This window comes from Spea bombifrons, chromosome 8, assembly GCF_027358695.1.
Source record: "Spea bombifrons isolate aSpeBom1 chromosome 8, aSpeBom1.2.pri, whole genome shotgun sequence".
In the NCBI taxonomy this organism is placed as follows: Eukaryota; Metazoa; Chordata; class Amphibia; order Anura; family Pelobatidae; genus Spea; species Spea bombifrons.
In genome coordinates this window covers 5,993,943-6,007,015 of record NC_071094.1, presented here as the reverse complement: position 1 = coordinate 6,007,015, position 13,073 = coordinate 5,993,943, and the positions used below count along the sequence as shown (strand labels likewise).

General features: G+C 45.1%; 1 protein-coding gene across 1 annotated transcript in view; it reads left to right on the top strand.

The window, feature by feature from the left end:
• LOC128503275 (protein GPR107-like) overlaps positions 1 to 4,571 on the top strand; it is a 50,811-nt gene extending 46,240 nt beyond the window's left edge. The window contains exons 15-19 of the mRNA XM_053473320.1: positions 1,859 to 1,912; positions 2,324 to 2,391; positions 3,339 to 3,422; positions 3,701 to 3,828; positions 4,466 to 4,571. Of these exons, the coding sequence (XP_053329295.1) occupies positions 1,859 to 1,912; positions 2,324 to 2,391; positions 3,339 to 3,422; positions 3,701 to 3,828; positions 4,466 to 4,571 (440 nt within the window). The remainder of the gene's footprint in view (positions 1 to 1,858; positions 1,913 to 2,323; positions 2,392 to 3,338; positions 3,423 to 3,700; positions 3,829 to 4,465) is intronic.
• The last annotated feature ends 8,502 nt before the right edge of the window (positions 4,572 to 13,073 follow it).

The following is a 13,073-nucleotide window of genomic DNA, read 5'->3' as shown; positions in this document are numbered from 1 at the left end:
TTTCAGACAACAAATCCTTAGAAAATTATGAGTCGCCTACTATAGGAAATTTGACTTGGTCCGATCACGCACCTATCTTCATAAAAATTAAAAATAATGAAGAATTTAAAATAAAATCTAATTGGAGGCTAAATGAATCCCTTCTGCTCCTAAGTGACTTTAAGGAACAACTTAGGAATCTGGCCAAAAATGTTATTGAGACCAACGATAATGGCACAGTCTCGCTTGCTACTCTATGGTGCGCCTTTAAATGCACCATGCGGGGCTATCTTATAAAACAGGGAGCACACATAAAGAAAATGAAAGGTGCGACTCTAACAGATTTATATATCAAGTTGGCACAATTAGAAGCTAATAACAAAATAAGACCTTCAAACCTCTTATATGTAGATATAAAAGAAATTCAATGTAAGATTAAAGAGAAATTAACGGAGAACATCAATAAAAACCTTTTATTCCTTAAACAGGATTGGTATTATAGCAGCAACAGGGCCAGTAAGAACTTAACTAAAAAACTCAAAAATAAGTTAGCTAAAAGCAGAATTAATAAGATCATATATAACGGTAAAATTTGCTTATCCCCAAAATTAATTGGAGAAGCTTTTAAAGAATATTATAGCACATTATATAATTTATCTATAGCTAATAAAGACAAAATACAGATAAGTTCATTTCTCAAAAATCTAAATTTACCTAAACTATCTAAAGAAAAGCTGGAAAATTTAAATCTACCTATTCAACTCTCCGAGATAAACACCATAATAAGGAACTTACCTAAATCTAAGGCTCTCGGTCCAGATGGATTTTCAGCTCCTTTTTATCAATTATTGGACCCTGTAATATCTCCATTATTATTGAAAGTATTTAGAGAAATTCCTTTGGGGAAAGAGTTTCCGCTGGAAATGCTACAAACCACAATAACTCCTATCCCAAAGATTGGGAAAGACCTGAGTAAGGTTTCAAATTATCGCCCCATTTCTCTTATAAATCTTGACATTAAAATTTTCTTAAAAATCTTAGCTAATAGATTAGCTGTTGTTATGCAGGACTTGATCCATTCAGACCAAACGGGCTTTATACTAGGCAGGAGTGGAGAAGATAATACCCGCAGGATATTAAACTTAATACATGAAATACACATCAACAATACGCCGGCAGTCTTCTTAGGCTTTTGACCGGGTGAGTTGGCCCTTCCTGGAAGAAACTTTAAAAATGTTTGGCCTGAATGGACAATTTTTGGATAACATTATGGCTCTATATAAAAATCTGCAAGCTAAGGTTTCAGGTTCAAATTTAAAAAGCTACGTTCTGAAGGTCCGGCTCTTGGAAGACGTGGCAGGTGCCGGTTAAGAACTTAATCTGAATTTAGTGATTAAAACTATTTAGAGCGCGTAAGAGCGCCCGTTGCCTGCCTTCCTCCCGCTATCGGCGATTTTGTCGGGGCTCTTAATGCCGGTTTTGCAGGCGAAAATCTGTTTGGCTTGCCGAGGGTAATTCGCGGCATTAGCTCTGGGATCGCGGCCCGATCGCTGGGGACGGAGTTTGTCTCTGGTGCTGATTACTTAATGATGGGCTTAATTACAGCGGCACACGTATGAAGCACGCGGCCTGCTTCTAAACGCCAACGTTTCCTTAAATTAATAAAAAAAAGTCCTCGATGCCGCAAAAGAGCTTTCGTTTTTAGGTCTTCTGTATCAAAATCAGTTCTTTTTACTTTTTTTTTTTTTTGTTATTATTTTTTATTTCTAGTACTGGTTGCTTTTTTTTTTTCCGGCTCCGTAGACCAACGTTCAGATGCAGTGATATTTGCTTTATGTAACATTTAACCCTCCCGTCTCCAATCCTTGTCTTTCCGCAGCTGCGATCAACTTGGCGAAGCTGAAGCTCTTCAGACATTACTACATCATGGAAAGTCAGTCGTGAGTCCTCAACGGCGCCGCAGCGTCCTTTTCTATTATCGGAAGAGCAGACGAAGATGGGAAGGGAGCGTCCGCTGACATTCAGTACACCCGAGGCCGATGCGTGGCTTGGCTGTAAATGTAATGCCTGTGAAGGAAGGGTTAATATATCGCTGGGGTTCTAGATTTGTAATATAATCTATTACCGATCAAAGCGTTCCGTGACTGTCTTGTGCGGGACGCTTTGTCAAAGGGCAAGACCTGTGTGCACCTCTGCTTTTGGGGCGATTGTCATTTACGTTTAACTGTTTCAGTGACGGCAGGGTGTAAAGCTATACAGTGTATATAAAGCCACACGGTATATTACAGCACGTAGAGGGTTGGTCCTCAGCCCTGTGTGTTGTAGCAACCCTGCCGTCTTTAAGGGACTGCCCGGATACGAGTTGGAGACTCGGGTGGCTTTAGCAGCGCAATATCTGAATGCCTTGGGAAGGTGAGTAAGGGGCATAAGCGGGCACGGTACTGTTCCTATAAAACCAATGGCTGCCGGTGGGAAGTATAGCTCATCCCCCCCCCCTTGGGCCGGCCTGGTTAGTTGCCCAGCTCTGCGGTGCTGAATATTACCCCCTGATAAATGAGAAGGGATGGGTAGTTGGCTTGTGCAGTAATTGCATTACAGCGATCTATCACGGCAATGGCCCTGGGTGCTTGAAACGCAGACATAATAACCCGGGGCTCTCACAGCAATCTATTAAGTGGTGCCGTAAATTCCTCTCGGCGAGATTAATCCCAGATCTGTTTGCTGACGTGCTTCGCTGGAGTGGCCGGTCGCTGTCGGCTTTGGTGGAATCGGGAAAAAAATGGATGCAGGGGCAACGAAACGGCTCCCGAACACAGCCAAAAGTCCGCCGTTCCTGCCGGTTACCGTGAGGTTTCCCAAATGGAGCGGCTTCCAGATCCAGCACCTGGCAGGGAAAAAAGTCTTTCCAATTTGTTTTTGGTCCTAAAGTTACGCTGATTTACGTTGCCATATGCAAATGAACAGCAAATAATTTGCATGTGGCGGCAAGGCGACTGGAGGCGAGCGTTTCCGAGCCCGGACAGCCGGCTAGCGATGCGTGGGATGTCTGCGGGGTCCGGTAGCCAAAGACTTTCGGATTTTGAGGGCGTTGATTGCTCGTTTCTTGCTGTACGAGGGGACTGGTGGTTTTTATCGCCTCTCGAGTGAGGAATAATGGAGGTTAAATTGGACTCCTGCCACAAGAGCAGAAACCCTGCAGATGAGAAACGCGTCGGGAAAGACATTTTAGGATTTTTTTTCCCTTTTAGTAGTAAAAATCCACAAACAGCACGGTCAGATAATATGAATTTGGGTAAACCAGAGAGGGAATGTCCTTTACCAGCAATAACTTTCTTCTCTTCTCTCTCTTGTACCCCCAGATCGTCTGCTTCATATACTTCACCCGGATCATCGCCATTTTTATTATGGTTGCAGTCCCCTTCAAATGGAAGTGGATGTACCAGGTATGTTTCCAGCGCCCGGCGCGCCCCCCACCCCAGCGGTCGCCGCCACGGTAATTTATAGGCGTACCAAACTTGGTGAAAACAGACCTTACTTTAGGCTTTTCTTTCTTTGGTAGAAGTGAATGCATGTGATGTTTTAACCCTTTGCATGCATTTACTAGTAGAGCGTTGGACCGCATTCTACCCCGAAATGTTCCATCTTCTGGGTTTTTTGTTACTGATCTAGATCTGTCCCAGCGATTGCGCTAACGGGCGCGTTTTCTTTTGTAATACCGCAGCTCGTGGATGAAGTGGTCACCTTCATATTCTTTGTGTTAACCGGGTATAAATTCCGCCCGGCGTCCGACAACCCGTACCTTCAGCTTCCCCAGGAAGACGACGCCGATGACCTGGAAATGGAGGCAATGTAAGTAGCCCGCACGCCGTGTATGCATGCAAAATATCTGCCGGGGGTCCTGGTTGTAGCATAATACCTTGAAATTGGGGTTTGTACCTCAAATTAGAAGCAAGTGAACGGCTTAAGTTATTATATACGAGTGTACAGCGACTGCAGTTTTTTTTTGTTTCATTCTCTTCTATTTCTAGGTCATTGGCGTTTTTTGTTTTGGTTTTTCTCCACTTTTCATCGCTATGAAAAAAAAATTCACCCATATGTAAATATTCTTTCATTTTCTAGGGGAAAAGAGAGACTGCATACATATTAAAGGTTTAAAAAATATATATAACGGGTGTAAAGTAGTAAAGTATCCTGGTTTTTATTTTTGATGGGACTGGTGGGCAGTGGTAATGTTTTACCTGCAAGCGATTGTCTGCCGTCACTGAGTAAGGTAAGCGGAAGTTAACAGAGTTTAAAAAATATGGATATAGGTGTTTTATGGGGGGGGTTGGGTTTTCTTTTTTGCTTTGCTGTTTATTTTGAGCTAAAAATGTGATGTTTCAAAGCCTCAGTGATCATATTAATATTCATTAGCTCCTTTGGTGCCTTGGGGGGTATATATAAGTTGTTCTATGTCTGTTAACAACTATGTTCTATGTCTGTTAAGATCCAGTTCTGAAAGTGGTCTTATCACCATGGCACCCAATGGGATGGTTCTGTTTGTGGAAACATTCTGCTGGTTCCTATTGGGATTTTATGTTCATTATTTGTAAGTCATATATTTGTAATATATATAGTGTGTGTATATATATAATATATAATATAATTTTGTATAATTGACACAATGTTGCAATTCATATTCACAATGGTTACAATAGAGAAATAAAACGAATAGTAAATACCGTGACCTGACTGTTACCTTAGACTCTAAAGCTTACCCCGTTCTACTTTTTTAGGAGAACGGATAACGCAATCCACCTGGGTCAGATTTGGGATTCTGAGATGTCTCCATTCTACCTTAATTTTTCCGCATGCTCTGGTTTTATTGCTTTCCCATCCCTGCTAGGTCTCGGATGGGACCCATTTTGCTCCATTAGTAGCCGTATTACCCCCCCCCCCCGCGCTGTGAGATGTGTCGGAGCCCGTTGTGGCTGCCGGGAGGTGCTGCATTGCAGCAGTGTGTCTGTACGCCGGTCTCTCTGGGTATAAAACAGGAGGGGCGTGCGGAGATATCATTCCCTTGCGTTCGTGGAGAGCTCTCTCTGTCTGATAGATTCATTAGCGCCGTAATCTGAACAGAAAAGACAGAATCGCTTTCCCTTGAGATAGATAGATTGTGAATAATTGCTCAAAACCATCATGGTTCCCTGGGGCGATTCAGATGTCCCCGTACTAGGTTCTCCGGGATTGCTTAGTCTGGCCTGTCCGTTTCCTGGCTCCGGATGCTGGGAGTTATAGTCGCATACTGTTGGCCAGGGTTAGGATTCTCACCTTAGAGCCTGCGTGAAGCGCCTCGGCATGTATTATGTTAGATGCCGCAGGTATCCCGTTACGTGTTTTCCAGCGTAAAAGGAAAAAAGGATCTGTTAATGGAATTTTTTTTTCCTGGTTTTGATGAATATAAACCGTGGCCAACCAAAAAAAAAAACCCCTCTGCTTATTTTCCGCTACCCCTATTGACATTATGGATAAATATTTGCCCCGTTGACGGGACTCGTGGCACCTACAGTGTTTACTGTTTTTAAATGTTCATGTAATAATGTATGCACCAGGCACTTCATGTCAACATAGCTGTGAACGTTAGATGTTAAACAGGACGGTGGCCCTCTTGGCTTCGGTAGTTGTGCCGTTGTAGCATTTCCATAAGCACGTAGTTATGTGAGAACACGGGCCGTGCGATCGTTAGCCCACCTGGTGTTCTCCAATCTACCCGCTAATCTAAAGAGGAGAAAATGCCCCTGGGGCACTTTTACTCCTTTGCTTTTATCCGGCAGGGCAGGTGTCCCCAACGTACAACATGTCGCACGTTTCTCATAAGCCTGGCAGCCTGTAGACTAAGCCGGGTCCTCAAGTCCTTCTAGGCTTCTAGTTGGATTCCGTAGGAACTCGGCAGCCGAAGGTCGCATGGAACCTGACGAGTTCTTTTAAATGTAACGCAGACCTCTGCGGATCCTGACCTGCTGAGGGATCCTTCCGAAGACCGAGGTATCGCCTACGTGAATAACCGAACTGGCTGATGAAGCATGTTCAATGTGTCGAAACGTCTCCTTATACCAGTGCTGAAGAAACCGTTCCGGCTGGTGGGTTTGGACGTCGGCCATGGGCGTGCGTTACCTCGATACATAACCCTCCTGTGTTGGTGAATGTAACGGAGAGGCTTTGGCTCACCTCTCTATACCCCGTCAGTTCAGATGCTTATTTTTTTTTATTTTTTTATTAAGTACATGAATGAGGGCTGCTCGGGAAAATATATACCTCCAGCTTATCCGGGAAACAAAAATTTGACTTTTCTTCCATTCACAAAGATTGGTGGCCTAATGTGACCTCAGTTCATGAAAAGCCCCGGCTCACTAAAGTTACCGTTATGTATCCATTCTCAATAGCCCAGATTGGGTGATCAGTAGCCACGTTCTGGGAATGCATTTGCATTCTGATGTCATCCCCAGGAGAAGACAACTGTGGGTTTTGTGAAGGATGCTTCAATATGTTCTCCTGGACTTCAACAAGTCATGTCCTGGACATTAAGGTCTTCATAAGGAATAGTTTCCTTTATCGCGGGGCGTTATTAAATCTACGGCTCAAAACCACTGGCTTTTTAATTTTGTTTCGGCTTCTGACAAGGGGGGGGGCATTTAGTAGGGATGGGAAATTATAGAACTCCACGGACCGGTTGTTAAAACGACATTATGATATTTATATATAATTATAATAAATGTATACGGGTTATTTTAGGCCGTTATATTGGTTTATTGGGCGTACGGAGCCCATGGAGAGCCCGGGAAGGTGACTCTGAGCATCGTTTTCATGTTCATCATAATGTGTTCTAATTACCTCCCCAGCCAGACACCGACCTGCGTAATTGTGCCATGTTGTCTAGATAATTACAATAAAAGCAACCTATTGGAGGGGGATATTAAAAAAGAAAGCACTCTCGGAGCCATTTATTGTATCGCTTCCAAATGGAATCCAGGTCCCAATGGTTTGTTAGAATTTGGAGTTGTGATTGAGCAGAGAGGAGCTCATTTACAGCGACAGAGACAGGAGATGAGTTATGTTTTTCGCTATGTAAAGATCAAACCCCTTAATGACAAAGCCCGTACATGTATGGGCTCAAAATGCATTGTTTTCAATGGGTTTAGGGACCGCCCATTGTCCTTAAGGGGTTAAAGGAGGTTTGCTTCCTTTTGGGGGGGGGGAAACCCCCTCTTTCTACCCTTGATGTCCCTCTTTTCTAGAAGTGTTTGCTTGGTATGAGCGTATCGCAGTGTCCTGTAATGTGTGTAGAAAAAGCAAGGAATGGGTTAATAAACTCATTTCATTCATTCTTGTAAATGTCTTATTCTTTTATGTTAATGGCCGGTCCCAAAGCCACGTTAAGAGAATAAAGCCCCAATCTAACTACACCTCTAAAACAAAACTGTCCTCCTTTGGCCTTTTAAACGGGGGGAGGAATGTTTTCCGACTAGAATATATTATTATTATAGTGAGGATCGCGAGCCGTTAGATCAGAAGATCTCCCTTGACTTGGTCCTTGGTGCTTCCTCGTGGCCACCTTAAATCGGCATGTCTGGATATGATGTCATATCCCGCGTTCTGCCTCAATGTGATCCTAGTAAGGTTTGGTCCATGTTCCTGCCCCTAACACTACCCTCCAAACCCATGCCTGGCCACCACCAACCACGCTCCCAGCAATGGTGTCCTGGTTTGGACATCTCAACTGGCGAGGTAGACCTTCTCTGTGCTTCTGATTTGTTCGGTTCTGACGCTCGCGTGCTATATGTCACCCCCCTCCCCCCGGGTTGGACACTTTTTGGGGGATGTGTGGCTTGGCCGCAGGGAAACTCCAAGCGGGGTCACGCAACTTGCTGTGACCCCACGGTAGAAGAGGCGCTGGAGGCGCTCACACCAGCTTAGTCTTCAACCCTCATTAGTCCATCGAAAGGATTCTATTGCATTAATGGTGGCAACCAAATCGTTCTACTAACAGTCCTTGTGACGTATTAGGTGGCAAAGACATTTTGAGCGAAGCCACCTGTATTCAAGCAGCTGTGATATATATTAGAACATTAAGGAGTCCGGGCTCCGAGATCCTGGGAATCTGCCCGTTCACCCAAGGTAGGGGTAAAAAGAGGTTCCAAGTATATCAATGTGTTAATTTCTTGGAACCTGCAGCCTCGGGGTATAACGTGTTGGCCGCAGCCTTTGAGAAGCTCGGGTCTGGCAGTCAGCGCCTGGCCCCATCTCCCCTCTGTAATTAAGGGGGTAGGAAGATCCCTGCATTGGGGTAACACCTGCTTTCCTCCATGTCCCTGCCAACATGGCAGGCCCGGGGAGGGGGCTGCGAAATAATTTCGGTTCGCGCCAGGAAGCGTGGGTGAGGCCGGCAATTACATTTCAAGCACGATGCGCCCCGTGCGTCTCTTCTATTTTTATTTAGTTTTCAGGGGCATAAAAATATAGAAATGCATCCCAAAGGACCCACTCAGCCCTTTACAAGCCACACTCACCTTGTAAATCAACCCCCTGGATGCATAAGAATATTATCTAATAAAATGATTGATGCACATTTTATAAATACATATTAAATCACTAAAAATTAATTTTGGGGATTTCTTAACCCTTAAAGATTGTTCCTTGTACGTCTGAATGCCCAAACCCTTCCCAAAAATAATTCTTGAAAGGAGTCGGATTTTGCATCATTCATCATTTGCCGCGTGACACAGAAGCAGACACCGATAGGTTGTTGCCGTAGAAAACAAAAATGTTATTTTTTTTATGTGATTAATCTTACAAATGTAGGAATAAAATTGTCTAGGTGGAACCGCAGCTTTAACCGGGGTACATAAGACTTGCGCCGTGGATGGATCACAGTTATATAACCTGATGGCCCGATGACGTTCCGCTATTTACCCCGTTTGCCCCCTCCACGGCTGCCGTCCTCATCAGTGGGATATGATGTCATGACGCGCCGTGACTTAAAAGCTGTGCAGTGCCTTTTCAAGGAGTCTATGGAGAGATCAGGGCTTTGGGGGTGGGGTGATGACCCAAAAGGGGCGATCTGCACCCCAGTTTTGCGGTGATGGGCACGCCGTTGCCCTGGAAACCTTCCGCAAACTGTACAGAAACTGATTATAATGCACTGCAAACCCCCGATGGCTATTATCAGCCAGTAGCGTATTTGGGCTACAAATGGTTAAACCCATAAGTGCCTATATATATACCGTATTGGCTCGGATATAGGCCGCCCCCGTATATAGGCCGCACCCTAAAAGTTTGGTGCTTTTTTAAAGAAAAAGTTTTTTTTCTTTAAAAAAGCACCAAAAAAAACCTCCCTCCCCGCGATCCGCTGCCCTCCCTCCCCGCGATCCGCTGCCCTCCCTCCCCGAGATCCGCTGCCCTCCCTCCCCGCGATACGCTGTCCTCCCTCCCCGCGATACGCTGCCGCTGTCCTCCCTCCCCGCGATACGCTGCCGCTGTCCTCCCTCCCCGCGATACGCTGCCGCTGTCCTCCTCTGCCCCCCCTCCTCGACTTACCGGAGCAGACTCCCGGGTGTCTTCAGGGCCGGCGAGGGACATCTACGCAATACGCGTATGCAACTTCCGGTACCGTTACCGGAAGTTGCATTTGCGTATTGCGTAAATGTCTCCCGCCGGCCCCGCAAGACACCCGGGAGTCTGCTCCGGTAAGTCGGGGGTGGGCAGAGGTAAAACGCTTAGATAACCTCCCGTGCCGGCACCCCCCCCCGTGGGAAGTGCTGGCAGGGGAGGCTGTGTGAGCGTATCGGGGAGAAGGATGCAGGTCCCCTGCACCGCTACGGGGGATCTGTATCCTAACCCCGCTGCCTGCCCGGCGCCCGGGACTGCATGTCCCGGGCGTCGGGCGCTAGACCCCGAATATAGGCCGCACCCCCACTTTAAAAACTTAAAGTGGGGGAAAAAAGTGCGGCCTATATTCGAGCCAATACGGTATATTACCCCCTCCCCCCCCCCCCCTACGGTAAGGAAGACAATAACAATCCTGACGTCTTCCAGATTCGCAGCGTTTCTGTTCGCCGGCGTTTTCGGTTTCTCGCGGGCGCTGGGTTTTTATTACTTTCTCCTTATCGCCGATAACAATCGCTGCGCTCCGTGCGGAGAAACTCATTTTGTTTTTCTCGCCGAGATGCGTATCTGAGAGTAAACCTTGGCGTGTGCTGAAGAAGTAGCGGCGGCAGGCGGGTGCTGCGCCGACACACAACAGCTTATCACCCGCGGCAGGCGCTCGCGGTGTTAATAGGAGCCGCCGTCCGCCAACCCGCTAATAGGTAGGAAACAGAAGAAAATGGGATGTTATGTGTTAAGAATGATACTTGGAAAATGCTACGTGATCCACTTGAATTTCGGGGCTGCTCCGCCATAGGTGCCGCCGTCCTTACAGCTGAGCGGCAGGATATGATGTCATACCCCGAAGCTCCGCCTTTTAGCCCACCGTGAGGAATCTACGTAGTGATCGCCAAATGGCTCAAATACCGGCCCTCGTGGAAACCCTGACTTGTTATTATTTAAAGATGCACTGAATTGAGTCACCTGCGTTCAAGCAGGGAGATCAACTATAACATACTGCAAAAACACCACCTTGTGATGAGAGCAAAGTCCGGGTCAGCCTGTGAGATAATAGTAGAGCGGCAGCCGCCGGGTGGAGTCGTTTTCACGATGTGCGATGACACGTACGCACCGGCGTGACCTCATGAGGGCTGTCATTCCTGGAAACATTGTTACTGATCGCCCACCTTATGCCAATCAAGCCGAATGCTTGTCCGTGCAGGCTGCCGGTGTACGGCTATCATGCTTCATGACCACACCTGGGAACCCCTAGGGTCTGACCCCGAGGATTCTGCCCCAATCTCAGGGTGCAGGGGCAGATTCTCACAGTTTGGAGCCGACACCTTCCTATTTTACCCCGCTGTGATCATATATAAAATCTCCCAAGAGGTACTTTTGCTACCAGGATGTTATAGTTGACATCCCTGCTTGAATGCAGGTGACTCACTTTAAATAATGACTGTTTCTATGAGGGCCGCTATTAGACCCATAGGGGTAACACGTTGGGCTACATAGAATCTTCATGACGGGCTATTAAGCGGTTAATATTTAGAAGGTTCCCAGCTATGTTCATGACGTAGGAGACAGATAGATGCCCGTCTCGCCCCGTTTTTTGGGGGGAATAAACGTATTCTTTGACAATGCGTGATTATGAAATAATGCGATATACCTTTTCCTTACACATCAACAAACCAGTGTATATAAGCAGGCGGGCGTATATATAAATGTATATAAGCAGGCGGGCGTGTATATATAAATGTATATATTTTACATACCGTGTAGGGTGACCACCCACACGGCGCGTGAATTAATGCCGACGGCCCTCTGAGAATAAATCCAAAATATGTAAACGGTGCTTTTTGTTGGAAAAAAAAGAGAGATTTAAAAATATTAGCATTATTATTTAAAAATATTTGCACAAAAAAATATATACATATAATTGTTCTGAATTAACCAGTTCAGCGCTGGAGCAGTAATAATACAATATTATTCCGCCTTGGCATTTTTCTATAATTTTCGGCATATAGTATATAACGCTTACCCTGATGGGGCTAGGCGAAAATCACTCAATTACCTTTTTCTTAATTAATTTATGAAGGGTGGGAATTCGCATTCTATAGGTTCCTTTAATCCACAATCCATAGCGTTTTCTTTCTTTTTTTTAAATGCAGAAATATTTAATTGCGTTATTTTAATTGCATATTAATTCATAGTAACTCTTTTGCGATGTTTTCTGAATACTCTTTTGGTTGCTATGGTGATTGCATTGCTTTATATCCCTATGCACCGATACATCGCGGTTTAAATATGTTTTTAACACCATGCCTTCCCTTCATATCAGCGACACAAAAAAACCCCCCTTTTTCTTAAGGGGTTAAAACAAAAAAAGATCAAGGAGCCCGATCAAAAGACTAGTATGAAGCCGACCGGTCACTTCTTTGTTACTCCGGCGGGTCGGGAAAAGGGCAACGCTTCTCTGTGGCAAGCAAAGGGTTAAGCGCCATTAATTTTGGAGGTCGAAATGCCAACCGGTGTTAGAATAATTGGCCATCAGGACTAGAAAGCCGAATAACAGCGATCAGGGAGACCTAGAATCTGCCGGCAGATCGGCCCTGTTCGGCCCCCGTCTAGTCTGCCCGTTTTTTCTACTTTAAAGACTCAAACCTTAATCAGTCGTCGGTCTCGTCTTAGATTCAGGAGCCGTATGTCTATCCCATGCGTGTTTAAATCCCCTCGCTGTATTACCCTCTACCGCTTCTGCTGGGAGGCTGCTCCACTTAACTACCACCCTTTCATTAAAATAACACTTTCTTAAAATCCATCCTATCCTCTGACCCTCTAGTTCTATATTTTGGTCTCTTGTTCTAGAATTTCTCCTTCTCCTGCACTTGGTTAAATCCCTTTATGTGTTTAAATGTCTCTCTCCAACCCCCCCCCTCTTCCCCAAATCATACATAGAATGCATAATCATACATAGAATGCATACATAGAATCATACATAGAATGCATAAATCATAAAATGAATGCATGGTTCTATCAAGTGCAGGTTTCCATGGAAACAGGACAGTGTTTTATAAAAATATTTTTCTTAACATGATCAGTTCTGGACTACTCACCCCAAAAAACAGCCTTTTTTTTATTGTTTTTCCTTAGTAAACTGGGCTGTACAAAGTGCGGTGCATTCCCGATATGAAAGACTAGCACGCGGCCGCAGGAGATTTTGCAGGAAAATACAAATTATTTTTACAAATTTTAGGGCTTTTGCTTGCACGCGGTTGCATGTGACTGCGAAACCACCTAACCTCATGGAATGTAGAATTGTTAAACATTGTAAGTTCTGGTGGTAAGGAGAGTATTTGTAGATAAAAGCAGAGACGTGTTTGGCGGTACCTGTTTACGTTTAAATATCCCCTTATCGTATTTGACATTTTTTCACAGATAACACAGTGCTGCCACGTAGTGCCGTGTTAGCG